Source organism: Mytilus californianus, unplaced genomic scaffold (assembly GCF_021869535.1).
Source record: "Mytilus californianus isolate M0D057914Y unplaced genomic scaffold, xbMytCali1.0.p SCAF_8, whole genome shotgun sequence".
In the NCBI taxonomy this organism is placed as follows: Eukaryota; Metazoa; Mollusca; class Bivalvia; order Mytilida; family Mytilidae; genus Mytilus; species Mytilus californianus.
Genome location: NW_026262734.1, coordinates 9,960,831 through 9,978,705, shown reverse-complemented (window position 1 = coordinate 9,978,705; position 17,875 = coordinate 9,960,831). Strand labels below are relative to the sequence as shown.

At 32.8% G+C, this 17,875-nt stretch overlaps 2 protein-coding genes across 2 annotated transcripts in view; one reads left to right on the top strand and one right to left on the bottom strand.

Moving 5' to 3' along the window:
• Positions 1 to 542: 542 nt before the first annotated feature.
• LOC127710445 (acetylcholine receptor subunit alpha-like) lies at positions 543 to 2,405 on the top strand. The gene has a single exon (XM_052216288.1). The coding sequence runs from the start codon at positions 597 to 599 to the stop codon at positions 1,779 to 1,781; it is 1,185 nt and encodes a 394-aa protein (XP_052072248.1). The 5' UTR covers positions 543 to 596; the 3' UTR covers positions 1,782 to 2,405.
• Positions 2,406 to 5,821: 3,416 nt separating this feature from the next.
• Positions 5,822 to 17,875, bottom strand: part of LOC127710439 (collagen alpha-5(VI) chain-like) — a 31,259-nt gene continuing 19,205 nt past the window's right edge. The window contains exons 13-16 of the mRNA XM_052216278.1: positions 16,718 to 16,913; positions 11,987 to 12,222; positions 9,374 to 9,508; positions 5,822 to 7,006 (exon numbers count right to left, since the gene is read on the bottom strand). Coding sequence (XP_052072238.1) covers positions 6,825 to 7,006; positions 9,374 to 9,508; positions 11,987 to 12,222; positions 16,718 to 16,913 — 749 coding nt within the window. The 3' untranslated portion in view covers positions 5,822 to 6,824. The remainder of the gene's footprint in view (positions 7,007 to 9,373; positions 9,509 to 11,986; positions 12,223 to 16,717; positions 16,914 to 17,875) is intronic.

Sequence of the window (17,875 nt, the reverse complement as noted above, 5' to 3'; positions counted from 1 at the left end):
TGTCGCTTCTAAATCGTATTTACTCTTTGGGAGATTCATTGCAACTTATTTGAATCAGTAATTATCATGAAAAATAGAACCAAACACACAGTAGATGAAGCCTGTCATATTCCTAATTACTTATAATGCTTTCGATTGGAACATAGTCTATTGAAAATCAAATTCGTGACATTGTAACTACATTATTTAATTAAACTTTAACAATAGAACACTTAGAAATTCAGATAATTACACTGTACTTGCATTGAATATTTTTTTAGTTTCAAATCAATAGTTAGATAAATATGTTGATAACCTTATTAGAATACAGTAATAACTTTTCAATAAACTTTTATACATATTCTGGACTTTATCATCTAATGAATATTTACTTTATTTTCCTTTTCATTATTCCGAGTAATCAATTCTCATTAAATATTAAACAAACAAAAAACGTCATTGTATAATTAATACAGCCCACTAGCAAACAGCACGTGACAGTTCTGACACTATATAAGCAGGTGTATGTTATTTTAGTATGAAAATCAAATTAACTAACTTATTGTGACTGCCGTTTTGTTTGATATGTTATTTCAGCAGATCATTGCGTTTAAAAAATGACGGTCTTCCATAGTTTGTTGATTTTGATTGTTATTGCCATTCCTTGTAGAAGTATGAACTATCAGTTTGCAAGACGACTCTACGATACAGCTCTTTCAAATTATACAAGGCATGTTAAACCAAGACAGTTAAGTGCTGACGTCGTCAATGTCAACGTCGAGTTCAATATAAACGCAGTCATAGACTATGATGAAAAATCTGGTGTTTTCATCTTCCAGGGAAAATTCAAACTAACATGGTGGGACGAAATGATAATGTGGAATAAAAGTGACCATGGTTATATTGATATGGTACAACTTTCAATACACGATGTGTGGGTTCCAAAGATTGTCATTGGAAACAGCATTTCATATCATTCCATATATAAATTTGACAATTATTTTGACAGCAAAATGATTTATGTAACATATTTGGAAAACGGAGCTGCCAGTATTTCTAGTTCTGGTGTCTGGGAGACCAGTTGTAATAGTGATGTAAGCAAATTTCCTTTTGACGTTCATGATTGTGTTGTTCAACTAGATGCCCTTGAACCGATGAGAGATATACAACTTATTTCTAAAAGTAAGGGTGTATCTATTAACTCTACAAGTATGCATTCAGAATTTAAGATTAAGGAGACTTCCTTGACTTCAGAACCACTGCATGCTGATATCACGTGGTCACAGCTGACATATACTATCAAGCTCGAGCGAAAACCTCTATTCATGATGATGAACCTAGTAGTTCCGGTATACATCATAAGTCTCGCAAACCTGCTGGTATTTCTACTGCCGCTTGACTCTTCCGACAGAGTTGCATTTTCTGTGACAATGCTGCTGACGTTTACTGTTTTCATGACGATGGTTACAGATGAACTTCCGGCCACGGACAAGTTATCTCATTTCAATACGTTTTTGCTCCTGCAGTTGGTTTTTAGTACAGTAATTACAGTATGTGTTTTGTTTATTCATTACATTTACAGAAAAGAGGATGAAACATGCGCAACTCCCAAATGGGTTGACTGGATAACAAATTGGAAATCTAAGGAAAACATGGTCGAACCGCTCGAGAAACATTTTGAAGTCGAAAATAAATCAACTTGGAAGAAGATTGCGAGAATGGTAAATAAAGTTCTCCTGGTTACATTCTCAATCGTTATTCTCGCAGAATTTGCATATTTTTATTGTGTCATATCAGTTTAAGCAAACGCAAGTAGGAATAGAGAGAAAACTACATACGTTCACGCTTATGGTTAACCATTTAAGTATCATTTCTATAACACTGTAAAATGAAAACTTTTTCATGGAACTGAAATCAGTTTTGCGTTTTATCAAAGCGTTTTGATTCCGTAATACTAGAATTTTCGGAATTTCCCGCTTCAACTTCATATGAAATTGTGAATTTTATAATTGATAAACGTATCGTAACAAAAAAATATGTGTTACAAGCTTTTCCTTAATGTATACATGAACTCATATTTTTGTTGCGTCATTTTTTTTAATTTTATATATTGATAAATGTGTTGTTAAATGGTTATGTAAAAAGGTCTTGGATTGTTATGTAAAGAGAGCAGCTATCGTGTAAACTTTATTACTAATTCGAATTTATTGCAGTCTCATAAAAGAGTTATTGACATATGGAAGAACTGATACAGCTTTTGATACTATTTGTTTCAACTCAAAACGTTTCATACTTTTCACTGTAAACATAGTTTTAGATATGTATATAAGTAGAACAAATTGATTCTAAATATATGAATTGTGGGCAAACAGCAATTAATGTATATGTATATAACACGAATTTTCAAATAAAAATGAAATTATGTATCCCATGTTATAACAGGAAACCTTAACATCGTTCGTGACCGAGAGATGAATTCATTCCTTAGTAAAGGACCTAAATATCGTTCCCCGTCAATTATTAATTGGAATGAGTGTCGTAATATCATCCACGACTCACTCCAAACTTACTGCTTGAAATGGATAAAACGAGAAAAAGCTGACAAGAAATCTTTGGACTCTTTTTTTAATTCAGTAATGAACATAGTTGATATACGTATACAACATTTTAAAGAACATTTGACTCCTAATAACAACCATAATAACTCAATTTCTCGTATCAAACATAAACTAAAAGAACTCGACAAGGAATTTGTTTTTGTCCCGGCTGATAAAGCTGCTAATAATATCATTATTGTTTGACGTAAATTTTACATTGAGGTTCTGCAAAAGGAAATCACGAATTCACCAATATTCCAACTGACTCCATTTTCGGTAAATGACATCTGTAACAAACACAAACTTTTAGCTACTTCTTTACAAGCAGAACCAAATACAATGAAAGTTCCAACTATGTATTGGCTTCCGAAGCTGCATAAAACACCTTACAAATATAGATTTATTTCGTCTTCAAGCCATTGTTCCTATACTAAACTGTCTATTCTTCTTACTAGTACACTTGGTACAATCAAAAACCTGATAATAAATTGTTCAAATGAGGCCTTTGAAAATAGTGGAATTAATTACTTTTGGAGTGTAAAATAATCGTTGGAAGTACTTGATAAATTGCATGCTTATATTGGTGATTTTGAATCTGTTCAAAGTTTTGATTTTTCTACCCTATATACCACTTTGCCTCATATTCTTATTGAGAAAAAATTTACACGCCTAATTTAATGGGCATTTAAAAGTCAGAATGCGAGTACATATGTTCAAACTATTTTAGGTCATTTTTAGTAACAACAAACAAAAGAACTATGTCAATTGGACATGCTTTGATACTATAACTGCCCTTGAATTTTTATTAGATAACTTTTTTGTTCGCTTTGGAGATTCCGTATATCGTCAAGTTATCGGAATTCCAATGGGGACTAACTGTGCACCACTTATAGCGGACCTGTTTCTGTATTGTTATGAGTTACAATTTATGACTAAAATCAGCAAAGACCCATCGAAACAACATCTGATACAGAAATGTAATAATACCTTTAGATATTTGGATGATATATTGGCTCTCAATAATGACGATTTCAGTATGTACACTAAAGAGATTTATCCTGTTGAACTAACTTTGAATAAAGGTAATACTAACAATGACCACTGCCCTTTCTTGGATCTTGATATCTATATCATTAACGGGAAGCTTAACACCAAATTTCATGATAAAAGAGATCCTTTTTCATTTCCTATTGTTAATTATCCATTTTAAGATGGTGACGTTCCCTTGTCACCATCTTATAGTGTTTATATATCTCAACTTGTACGATTCGCTCGTGTATGTAACAACGTATTAGATTTTAGCGAAAGAAATCTATTTATTACTGAAAATTATTACACCACAGTTTTCGATATCACAAACTAGTCAAAACATTTACTTAAGTTTATCATCGGTACAAGGACATCATTCGTAAATATAAATCAACATGCAGACATCTTATACGTTCAGGTATTTCACATCCAATCTTTTATGGTAATATTTTTTACAAAGCACAAAAATGTCGGCATTCACCTCTAAAGCTTACAAAACCTTTAAGCAGACTTATTAGGAAGGGATATAGTTACGATACTGTTGTCAGGTCATTAAAGATGGCATATTTTGGCTTTATTATTGATTCACTTATAGGGTCTTTTCATCGGAAATAAACACATTTATTCTAAAACCAGTTGTTGACATGATACGGGTTATGTTCTTTTCATATATTTTATGATGGTATGATACTAAACCCCTAACGGGAAGGATTGTGCCTGATATTCATATGATGAAGACATAATCTTTTAATCAGTTTAATTGAGGTCTGAAGCTGACATGTCAGTAACTGCTAGTAGTCCTTTGTTAATTTATGTATCATTGTCATTTTGTTTAGTTTCTTTTGTTACCTATTCTGACATCGGACTCGGGCTTCTTTTAAACTGAGTTCTACTGTGCGTATTGCTGTGTGTTTGTTTCTTCTACATTGGTTAGAGATATAGGGGAAGGGTTGAGATCTCAAAAACATGTTTAACCCCGCCGCATTTTTGCGCCTGTCCCAAGTCAGGATTGATTGATTGATTGTTGGTTGCTTAACGTCCAGTGGCAAATATTTCATGCATATTCAGGACGAGAACAAGTTCACAATAAATACAATAGGTAGGTTCTGTAATAGATTAAGGGGTTAAGGTCGGAGAAATTTAGACTGCCACGGGAAATGAGGGTATATTGGATAGGGACAGAAATCTAGCCTTCCAACAGGTCACCTACGGACCCCTCAAATAGTTGTTGCAAGGGTTCTTAACGTGCAAAGAGCGTGGCACTCTCTTTACACGAGGCATCGGATTTAACGTCCCCATTCTGACCGGACGTGGCTGCAAATTTGTACATCCCGCACAGCCAAACGGACGCCCCACTTTAGCACGGGTTTTACTGCCGGTCGGAGGAAGACCAATGGTGACCATACTTCTATTCCCCAGTCACCCTTGGGGGTCCCCAAGTCAGGAGCCTCTGGCCTTTGTTAGTCTTGTATGATTTTTAATTTTAGTTTCTTTTATATATTTCGGAGTTTAGTACGACGTCCATTATTACTGAACTAGTACATATTTGTGTTTAGGGGCCAGCTGAAGCACGTCTCCGGGTGCGGGATTTTCTCGCTGTGTTGAAGACCCATTGGTGGCCTTGGGCTGTTTTCTGCTCTTTGGTCGGGTTGTTGTCTCTTTGACACATTCCCCGTTTCCATTCTCAATTTTATCTTTTGTTTGTTTTGATTTGTCTTTAATGTATTAATTCATACGAATGATTTTGACTCGGGTTAAGCGATCTCATTAGAATTCATTATTTGGCTATTATTTTCAGGTCCTTTTTGGTCATAGAGCTTTTCCCCTGTTTCGATTACTATACATTGGCTTTCAACTATTCGGCTATGGGCGTTCCTGAATACAGTTAATCTAGAAAAGCGATCCGGACGCATGAAATTTCTCAAATGTTTTTTTTCATTGGCTATTCTACTATAAAAAAATCTTGTTATTATATCTTGGACAATCGACCACAGACTGTGTGACGTACTAAACATGCATAATCTAAATAAGGAAAAAATGCATGTTTTGATCTTGAAGTACAATTATTTTTATGTAACCATTTGTTTAACCGGCCAATTGACCAGTTCTAGTCACACCTATCGTAAAATCAACTTAAACCGATGCACAACTGATATCAATTTCATACCACGAAAAGCATCTCTGCAAAAAATGACAAAAGTTGTTGAAAAAAAATCCAAAGGAAATATTGCTGCTTTATAAAAAAAGAATAAATGCGATTCAAAACTTATAATCATTAGTGATAATATTTGACATAATATTTGGACATTCAGGGTGTAAGAGTTATTACTTATATACCTTGTATGTTGTTTCAGAAAGGTAAACTTTTTCTTTATCAATATTTGTACCTACTTCATATATTCTTTCAGACAAAAGTACTAGAGAAAAGAAGTTCAAAGAAACTCATGTTGTGCTTAGGATCAATGTCTAAATAATCAGATTATATTATAGTGTTTACAATTTCGGTTGTCAACTGCTTAATATTCTTTAGGGGAACAAGTAAATAAAAGAATATTTGAAAATTAATTTATTGATTTAAAAATGGGAAATGTGAAAAAGAAAAACTGTTACTTAAATAACCTAACATTTTGTCCCTAACTAGGATCGTTACCATATTTGGATATTTTTTTTCGCTAAGAAAGTAAGGTTGATAGAGCAAAACGAACTGCTATATAAAATGGAGCTTCGAAATTTATATGTGCCAGTCGCCAGTTGATCCAGACCTGTCAATACACCGACAACAATGCCATATTTCACCATAGCATTGTTCACATCTAGTTTCCACGTGATGTAAAGGTCCAGTGCTGCTATCACAGATGTCGTTCTTACGTCGAAAGCCAGCAGACTAACTAACATGACAGAGCCAAAATGTTATAAACAAATATCACCATTCTTCTACATGTTATTACAATAATCACACACATTAACTATGAGAATTACTTTCCACTGAAGATATCAAGTATGCCAATGTACAATAGACAAAATATTATATACAAATACACAAATTTTACAAACCTAATTAAAAAAACATATATTGAATTAAATTCTGAAAAAAATCACTATGATGTAGGTTTATAAATGTATAAAACAATGTGCATTATAATTATAAGTTTCTAAAAGCTTGTACTGTGTTCATAGTTCGGCTAATATATCTAATTTTTCATTCTACATTCTAAAAGTTCAATCGTTCCTGTCAAGTCGTCTTTTTAGTGCCTTTTCCAAAAGAGACAATATATCTTCTTGATCTAAATTCTCCTTTCTCCTTTCTGCTTTGTTTATGAAGTTATTCCTTTTAGGTCCAAAGATACTATTTACTCTGCTCGGGTCAATTATCGGTTGTACAGGCCTCACTGATGGGTTCACTAAAATATAAAATTCATTAAAACAATAATTTCATTTATTTATCATTATTATTGATAATGTGTATGTTGCAAAAATGGAATAATAACTACCTAACCAAATTAACCTTCTCGAGAGTTTTTAATGTTTTATCTATTTTTTTTAGATATAAGATATCCTATATATTGTCTCGCGTTTGCTTGCCAGACTAGAATACGAACATTTTATGATTTTAAATAATGTCATTTGTTTGAATTTAAAACGGCAGAAGATAAATAGGAGACATTAAAAACTCATAAGTCGGGTGAGACTGGCAGTGTCATGGTAAAAGAAACAACGAAAAGACAAACAGGTTAAAAAAAGTACTACACCGTTATCTAAAGACCGAGGAACACGAACCTCACCGAAAACTGAGAGTTATCAGTCATTTTGTGTCAAAATGTGATATTCGTATTCACATAACGTTTTATTTCTCCTATTTTAGCTAAATATATAATCTTTGACTGAAATATGCTAACGACTAGCCACTATGACGCAAATGGGGAAAATTCCTAAATGCTGACTGTATTTGAAAGTTGTCATCGTCTTAAACACAACCATTACAATGACAACAATAAATTACAATGATAACAATAAATTACAATGACAACAATAAATTACAATGACAACAATGAATTACAATGACAACAATAAATTGAGATGAAAAAAAGAAAAGTAAAACACCATCGCGAGGTAGCAAAAACAAAACTAGTCTGAAGACAGGAACCAGTGAATTTACCGTAAAAAAGTACCTATTAAATCTAAATCAATAATAGTGTTCTTTCAAATGCATGATAGTTTGGGGGCTGTTCATCTTATTAGTCTGAAAACAGGAACCAATGAATTCACCGTAAAAAAAGTACCTATTAAATCAAAATCAATAGTTGTGTTCTTTAAAATGCATGATAGTTTGAGGGTTGTACATCTTATTTTCCATTTGACCAAATAACCTTACTGTGGCCGCTGTATATATATGAGGGAAAGGCAATTTGATGTTTGCCCTTGAGGTTTGTTATGTTTGTAAGACATAGGTGATGCCCCCTCCTCACCTTCATGTTTCATTAAAAAACGTAGGGAACACATTGGTTTTGGACTAAGATCATATACACCTTCAAAAGTATGTAACAAATTCATCATGACTTTATGTTCACGAATTGTACTATATTTGATCAAAAATTATACAAATACATTTATTCGAGCTAAAATTTGTTAAAACTAAGACGGTATCTTTGATAGGTTTTTACATCCACTGGGTCACTGCCACTGCTGATGAGGTTTCCTCCTCTAGGGTATCACCGCCCAGTAGTTCGCACCTTTGCGTTGACATGAAATAACCTTAATATGTTCTAATTCTGCAAATTTACTGTTTATAAAATGTTGAAATACATAAAATACCAAGGTTTTTCTACAACAGGAAAAGATTGTCTTGTCCGTATTTGGCACAACATTTCGGAATTTTCGTTATTTCATGCTCTTTAACTTGGTGTTTGAATTGGCCTTCGAACTGTTTTGATTCGAGCGTCACTGATGAGTCTTATGTAGACAAAACGCGAGCCTCTGGCGTAACAAATTATAAGCCTGGTATCTTTGATGAGTCAATTCTAGAATATGTTTGGTCGTCTTCATTGAATCCATTCACAAATATACAAGAATGTATGCAATATACAATTGGCCACACGGTACAGGCATATGTTCATTTTTCAAGTCTGCATTGTTAACACAAGATAAAATTGAGAATGGAAATGGGGAATGTGTCAAAGAGACAACAACCCGACCAAAGAGCAGAAAACAGTCCAAGGCCACCAATGGGTCTTCAACACAGCGAAGAAAATCCGCACCCGGAAGCGGGCTTCAGCTGGCCCCTAAACAAAAATATGTACTAGTTCAGTGAAAATGAACGTCACACTAAACTCCGAAACATATAAATGAACTAAAATAAAAAAAACATACAAGACTAACAAAGGACAGAGGCTCCTGCACAAAAATGCGGCGGGGTTAAACATGTGTTGTGAGATTTCTACCCTCCCCTATACCTCTAGACAATGTAGAAGATGTTTTTTAACTCCGGATTCCAATAAAGCTATGTTTACTCACACTTTTTTTAATTTCTTATTGTTTGATACTTTAGGATGTAATATGATGAGTGAAAACATTAAAAATAATGTCTGATGCGAATTTTACCGTTACAACAAAACTACAATCGGAGTATTTTTGGTTTACAACCGGTGCCTTTGAAGCCGATATTATTTTTTGTACAGATTACAATAGAGCAGGTCGTACGTTTTTATAGTTTATATCGAAGTTCATATCTTTTTACAAATTATATAATATTGTCTAGAAAAACAAAATACCCGTGCAAACTTTGGAGGCCACAGAGTTCTGAATACTCTCTAAGGCGCTATAATCTTCTACCATAAATGAATGATTTTCTACCGGATCAGAAGACATGGCTTTAAGTTCATCTTCATCTAGATAGTGGCCAACACCTGAAACAATAGAAACACGTGTTATTCATGTCCACATCAATTAAAAACATAATCAATAACAGTTACAGTTATTTAGTAATTTTTATCATATCAATATTGTCATACCTGTATAAGATATCTAAACTCTATCATCTACATATTTATGGAAGGGAATATTCGCCCATATTTTTTTCATTTCTTAATTTGTAAAATACAATTTCTTAATTTGTAACATGCAATTTCTTAATTTGCAAAATGTAATTTCCTAATTTGTAACATGTATTTTCTACATCCGTTACATGAATTTCTACATTTCTTGATTTGTGAAATGTAACTTCTTAATGTAAAAATGCAATTTCTAAAACTTCAAGTTAAAAATCAAGAAGTTCAAATCAAGAAGTTTTACATATCAAGAAGTTTTACAAATCAAGAATAAAATAGTGCCACAATATTCCGCACGATGTCGCTGTAGATCTATGTCAAATCGTACCTTAGCCAACTCGTACCAAATATTTACCAACTCGTACTTTTACCAACTCGTACTTTTACCAACTCGTACCCACTATTTATTAATAACAAGGATAAATTAGTATCGTAATTGAAACTGTGAACTGTGTACATAATGCTTAAAGTGTAAATATATTGGTGGAATAATATTCATATCCTATTGCGGTGGTGGAACTATTTTATTGTTTTACTCCATACACGGAGGTGTGCCTATATTGACAGAATTTAATTGGATACAGATACAGATACGCAACAAATTAAAATTTGCATGTTCTCTTGCATAATATACAAAATACAATAAAGTACAACTTTATTTATTGGTATTCTGATGCAATTTGTTTTCAAATCAGAAATATTGAAAGTAAAGTCATTCGTCTTTAGAAGTAAGTGATTTTATGAAATTGTTTGAACGATAACAATATTATTTTGAAACCCCCTATTTGTTTGACAGCTAATGGTTTTGTATGGGGACATATGGTTGGAACCCCCCTTTTTTATATGACTTGTATGTGTTGGTTCCCTTTTAAAAATGGCTGGATCCGCGCCTGATTGGTGGATAATAGGCTCGGACCTTAAAAAATAGAATGCGGTTGTTTAGATGAAAAACAAACATAGAAGGGTTTATGAAAACACAGATTTCGGATAAATGCTGCACCAAAGTCCATGAGTTTTACTTATTAACTTTGTAAAAGCCAAGCTCGGCGTATCTGTTATAGTATCTAAATAACTGTATACGTAAAAACATTTGGACTATGTTTAATTCCTGTGCAGGCTTTATCGCTTCAAAATAATTAGAAAGGCCTTCGTACATAAACTAACTAGCAGATCCTCTTGAACACATGTTCAACGTAAAAATCAGTAAAAAATATCCTTCTATCTTATTCTATGGATCTTTTGTTTACTGATTTTTACGTTTAACATGTATTCAAGAGGATCTGCTAAATAGTTTATATGTGAAGGCATTTCGAATATTTTTGAAGCGATAAAGGCTACACAGGAATTAAAAATAGTCCAAAAACATAGATATAATCGTCTGGTAGGTTTAAATTATCTAGCTAGTAAACATCAACAAAAATACAGATATATGTCCAAGCAAAATGTCAATGAAATCAGGAGACATTAGTCTTTTCTTCAGCACACAACCATTTAAGAAGCATTTGCGTTCGGTGGACGAGGGGACGGTCCCTGTCGCTGTCTTTTGCTATGTGGGGTAGCACTAGAGTCAGACCCTTTGTGGTCGTGTCATGATTTCTTGACGAAGAGCTGGTACGCTCTGTTCTAGATTCGTCTAATATAGTGCCATGAATATGAAGCTGATTGTCAAAATAGTATATCTATATATTTCTACATTATATAAAAGAACATATTAACTTGGATGCATAAAAAATTATAAATGATAAAATATTGGGTACGAGTTGGTAGAAATATGAGTTGGCGAAGGTACGAGTAGACATGGATCAACAGCGAACTCGAGTGGAATAGAGTGGAACTATTTAATTCTTGATTTGTAAAATTTCTTGATATGTAAAACTTCTTCATTTGTAACTTGTTGATTTTTAACTTGTATTTTTCTTGAGAAACGGAACTTCGTATTGGCTTGCAGCGGTAACAATTACACTGACACATTCTCCCAGTAACGTGACTCAAACAAAGAAATTACATTTCACAAATTAAGAAATGTAGAGTTTCATGTAGCGAACGAAGAAAACACGCTAACAAATTATGAAATTGCATTTACACATGAAGAAGTTACATTTCACAAATCAAGAAATGTAGAAATTTATGTAGCGGATGTAGAAAAAACATGTTACAAATTAAGAAATTACATTTTACAAATTAAGAAATTGCATCTTACAAATTAAGAAATTGCATTTAACAAATTAAGAAATAAATAATAATGGCGGATATTCTCTTCCATACATATTGCTATATAACTTTATGTTCTTCATAAGATAAAAATAGGAAGAAATCAAAGCAACAACTTATTATTACCTATTGAAAACATAATTATTCCTGCGTCCTTGACTTTTTGTGCATTTATAAGTGTTTTCGTAGGGTCTCTAGACCAACCATCAGTTACAATCACAACAATACGTGGGACATCAACTCGTGCACCTGCTTCTGTCGTAAAACCATATTTTAACACTTCCTCCAAGGCCAAATGTGTGAAGGTCAAACCTTGCGTATAATGGACATCATCTATCGCCTTATCTAGCTCATCACTTGCACTGTTTGTATAGAAAATAAATATAACGAAAAGTTTAAAAGCAATATTTTCAACCTAAGTTTGACTTTATACAGATATACACTAACGCTGTAAAAAAAAGCAAAAAAGCTGCAAATTAGGATTTTGATGAGAATATATTTCGGCTATTAGAGTCTTGGTAATAATTTCAACTAGAGATTTTCTTTCTTTGTAAAGTTCGAAAATATAGAATTTTTCACAGTAATTTTGAATAATTAAAAATATGAACAACAGTATGTAACAATTCAATTCTATAATTTAGGCAGTTGTCTTTTGCCGAGGCGATCAAGGGGCATTGGTGGCCTAGTGGTCTAAGGAGTCCAGCTACTGTATCCACTGTGTATCATCGCCACCGGAAATTGGGTACTAACGAAGCGGAAAGAAATGGAAAAAAAAGTAAATAAGGTAAGAAAGAACTCATTAAATTTAAAGCATTTATACTGATTTGACGAGGGTACCGCTTAAGAAATGATTTTCTGATATATAATTCTTTAAATTATTAGGCCGATAAGTACAAAATTAAGACAATATTTTGTGTTATACTCCAAAGCTTGCTACTTAGTACCTGAAAATTTCGAGGTCGATTGTCCTCTGTCGCCCCATTGGCAAGATATTCAACTGTTTTTCATTATTTTTCCGGACACTTTTTTTTAGATTATTATAGTGTGACATCATATTGACTGAAATCTGTTGTCATAAAGATGTTTTTAAAGAATATGGACCAAAACATTGTTTGTTTATTGTACGGCGAATTGCAGGACGTTGTACGGCGAATTGCAAAATAACAACTTTTGTCTGTACGGCGTCTTGCAATATATTGTAATTTAAAGATGAAATTAATCACTGTTTAGATAATATCAAGTGACGAAATTTTGGCTGTATCAAAGCTTTACCGGCTTACAAATATACAAAATAAAATACTTATCAAATATTATAAAATATATGCCGTTAATTTTGTTCAGAAGTCGTCGTTGCGTACCTCTATTTGACTGTGTTTTTAAAGACAAAAAGGTTTTTTTCAACCATATTATCCTAAATACATTCATATATAGTTATAATACTAACGCCTGTTGTCTTATTTGTTGTCAGGGTGAAATTTTGTAAGTTCAATAAAAAAAAACCGACCATTCATCTATTGTTGGTGCTGTTTTGTTTTTTTAAATATAAACAGTGGAGATGTTGTATGATTGCAAATAAGATAACTATCCACCAGGGTCAAATAAAGTGTATGTAAGCAATTATATGCTATTGTTTGGCCTTCAACAACGAAAAATCGTACCTTACAGTCGACTATAAAAAGCCCCGACATGAAAATTATGGAAGGATTCAACAAGAAAACTAACGGCCTAACTCATAACAAAACAATTTACGAAAAATAACAAACATGATAGAGATGAACCAACGACAACCACCAAACTACAGGCTCGTGGCTTCGGACAGACACATAAAGAATGTGCTGGGTTAAATAGATATAGGCAGATGCGGTATGAGTGCCAATGAGACAACTCTCCATCAAAGTCACAATTTATAAAAGTAAACCATTATAGGTCAAGGTACGGTCTTCAACATTGTTTATTGTTTATTTTTTAAATTTCTGAAATGAATAATTTGTTAAAAGAAAAGTTAAGAAAAATACTTTGTTTTCATTGAAAATTAGGAGAAATAAATCATGAATTGTGTTTCGAATTAATTTTCTTGATTCTTATTGAAAATAAGATTGTATTTTTTTTTTAGTTTAAGTAAATTCAATCAATCTTTTTATTTACAGGGAAAAAATCATAAAAGACTGTTGCTAAGGCTGTTTGGCCTAAACTTAAATGAGTAGATGGAGGGGTAGTGAAAAGGAGTGTATTCGTCCGAATTTTCATTGTTACAGTAGTACATTTTCATGATTACTATGTATAATATTTCTCAGTAAATTTTAATGTGATATTGTGCCAATTAAAATTATATAATTAATACAAGTAAGACTTGCATTTGCCTTAAAAGATATAGCAGTACGTGATTATTTGTTTTCAAACACACCTTCTCTGTTTTGAAACTTATAAAGGTATGGATCTCGGCCTATCTGTTTGGTTGAATATAAATGTGAATTCATAGAGTTTCAAAATCAACAGTAAGCCCTATTTTTGTGTGTGTGTAAATAATCTAATATTTAGATAGATGCTAAAATTAAAATCATTTTTCTTAATAGGAAGAAAAAAGTGCAACTTAAGCACGCCTGAATGTAAAAAGGTGTACCCGACTTATTCGTTCACGATAAGAATTTACCGATTTCGGTATTTTAACAAAACTGTTTACGAGGGCAAATAAATAAATGAACGCTATGAAATCAACATTTAAATTTACGTGGATTTTTCCAAAAGACTTTATGAGTATGCACCATCAGGATTCAAAAATATTTCAACCTGTCCTTATTAGATGTTTTTTCATTATAATTCTTTAAACTTACAAGTCGAAGATGCTAGCTTTTGTGAATTGTATTAATAAGTATATAATATTAAGATGACAACCAAAAAAAACTTCATACAAGGTCATCTTTATTCTCAAGTAGAAAGTTTATATAAATAGTTTATGCCGTAGCCACAGCGGGATTTGTATCCCTTGTATCGGATTCTTCTTTCATTCTTTCCAAATATGATTAATCTAAGGTTAATATTTTTTTTTAAATTTAAACAGTGTTAGCCACCGAGCTTGTTCATTTCTTACTATATAGAGATGATATTTTTTTTTAGAAAATTAATTTTCTTTATTCTAATATATTGGCTGTATCTGCCTTTTACAAATAAGACAATAACATTAATTGAAAAAGGAGACGTGGAATGGTTTTCACTGAGAGGACTTTCAAACAAAGGCCAAATGAAATAGATTTGACCAACTATTGGTTACTATACACTTCACAATGAACAAAACCCACACCGTATCAAAATTGCCTGATTTATGACAAAATCATAAACAAATATGTCAGGCAGCAACTTACGACAGCCGCTATATTACATGTTCCTGACCAGGGACAGACACATATATATTGAGAACAGAAACGACAGTTTAGCTTTTTTTCATTTATAAAAGGGCATAACTCAAGAACGGTAACAGTGACGCTACCCAATTTATAACTTGATCTGTGTTTTGTGGTGATAAGCATTTCGTGTAAGTTTTAAAACATTTGGTATGGGCATACTAAAGTTAGAGAACGGAAACCAATTATTGGAACTTTCTGGACGGACGAGAGAGACGGGTCAGACGGACAAGGGTAACATTTAACGCTACGTCAGGGCAGAACAACAGGTCAGTAAAACAGTGACATGCCTTTCCGAATGTTACAACATTTGCCAGCTTTTGTATATGCCGTATTCATATTGTATACATCAGGTATGTAAAAGATGTAATAGGACTGTGTTCAAGCCTTATATTGTGTATACATCTTAAATGGTGTCAAGCGAATTGTATTTTTATCAAATGCATAATTAGATAGTTGAACCTAATTTTTATTTTCTTTAAAAAGACGGCAAATAAATATTTTGAAATTAGCAAGTTGCCATACAGTTAAAAAAACAAATTGCCATACAGTGAATTTGTCAATATGAGCAAGTTGCCGTACCCTAGACTTTATTTTTTATGGTCTATATTCTTTTAAAACGTTCATTTTGACAACAAATTTCAGTAAATATGATGACACACTATAATAATCTAAAAAAAGTGTCTGGAAAAATAATGAAAAACAGTTGAATATCTTGCCAATGGGGCGGGGCGACAGAGGACGATCGACCTCGAAATTTTCAGGTACTAAGTGGCAAGTTCGTGAGTATAACACAAAATCTTGTCTTAATTTTGTACTTATCGGCCTAATAATTTAAAGAATTATATATCAGAAAATCATTTCTTAAGCGGTACCCTCGTCAAATCAGTATAAATGCTTTAAATTGAATGAATTCTTACCTTGTTTACTTTTTTTTTCCATTTCTCTCCGCTTCGTTAGTACCCAATTTCCGGTGGCGATGATACACAGTGGTATCACTAGCCTGTCAATACTGATGTTGTGAGTTCGAATCCCGCACGTGGCAGGTGCGATCGACTCCAATCTGAATTGACTAGGATTGTTAGTTTTTCTACCGAAGGTCGGTGGTTCTCTGCGGGCACTGGCTTCCTCTACCAATTCAAATTTACCAACACGAAATAGCACAATAGTGCTAAAAGTGGCGTTAAATACCAATCAATCAATCAATCAATCAATTATGCCGACCAAAAATTGCGTATTTAAATTAATAGAATAACATCTGTCGTAACAGGATTACTTACATACCTGTTGACCTTGATATTGTTTTTTTCTTTTATTTTTGGATATATTGCCACTGTCAAATTTTTATCAGGTATACATAGTCACTTTTATAAGTTTGGTTATTGTCTATTTTTTTAAAAACTTGCCCTGTGCTATATTACTGCGTGTTTTTATGTTTAACAAATGTAAAATATATTACCTGTACGCTTTCAGTGGAAATTCCGTTTTTGATGAATTTGAAAATGTGACAAGTCCAATCTGTATCTTGTCTGAACCGATTTCAAAATTACTTATAACTTTCTTCATAAAACTTTTAAGCTTTCCAAAGTCTGTTATACCAATACTTGTAGATGCATCAGCAATGAAAACGATATCTGCCTTTTTGTCGATACAAACTACAGGAAAATATAAATTATTACAACACAGATAAGAGGGTCTAGATGAGGTTTACAGAAAAAGGAATAATGGGTAAACAGTGCAGAATAAATGGCTAAAAAAAATAATAGAGAAAAATAGGCCAAAATCTATAAAAATAGAGAAAAATGGGGTGCTAGATAATAAAGAATAAAGGAAAATTGGGTGCTTAAATATAAAGAATAGAGAAAAATGGGTTGCTATGATATAAAGAATAAAGAAAAAGGGCAAAGTATGTAAAACATAGAACACGGATTCCCCACTCGCACTATCATTTTCTATGTTCAGTGGACCGTGAAATTGGGGTCAAAACTCTATTTGGCATTAACATTAGAAAGATCATATCATAGGGAACATGCGAACTAAGTTTCAATTTTGGACTTCAACTTCATCAAAAACTACCTTGACCAAAACCTTTAACCTGAAGCGGGACAGACTGATGAACGGACGGACGGACGAACAAACGAACGAACGAACGAACCGACGGACGGACGCACAGACCGAAAAACATAATGCCCTCTACTATCGTAGGTTGGGCATAAAAAATGGCTTTAAAAATGAAAGAATACAGAATTACCCCTATCCAGACCCTCAGATAGAAAACACAATGATTTTAAGCACTGCTTTAATATTTATATCATGGTAAATTCAGGAATAAATATTTAAAATATCATATTTGAATGCCAACTGTTGGTTAAGAATTATCTCTTAAGATATGATATGTCTTTCTACATTAATGATGTGAAATTGTATTTAATTCTGGTTGCAATATCTTATTAGGCAAAAAATATATAGATGGATTTTCTGACTCTCTACGTACACTAAATTTTATTCCTAGGCTAACACATTTTATTGGCAACTTTGGTTAGAGTCTATACATTTTTCCGTTCAAGTCTGTACATTTTTGGTTAAGTCCAGAACATTTCCATAATAGTTTATGTAA

Excerpts from the sequence above, each read along its gene's own strand:
- LOC127710445 (XM_052216288.1), top strand. The coding sequence starts at position 597 with ATGACGGTCTTCCATAGTTTGTTGATTTTGATTGTTATTGCCATTCCT.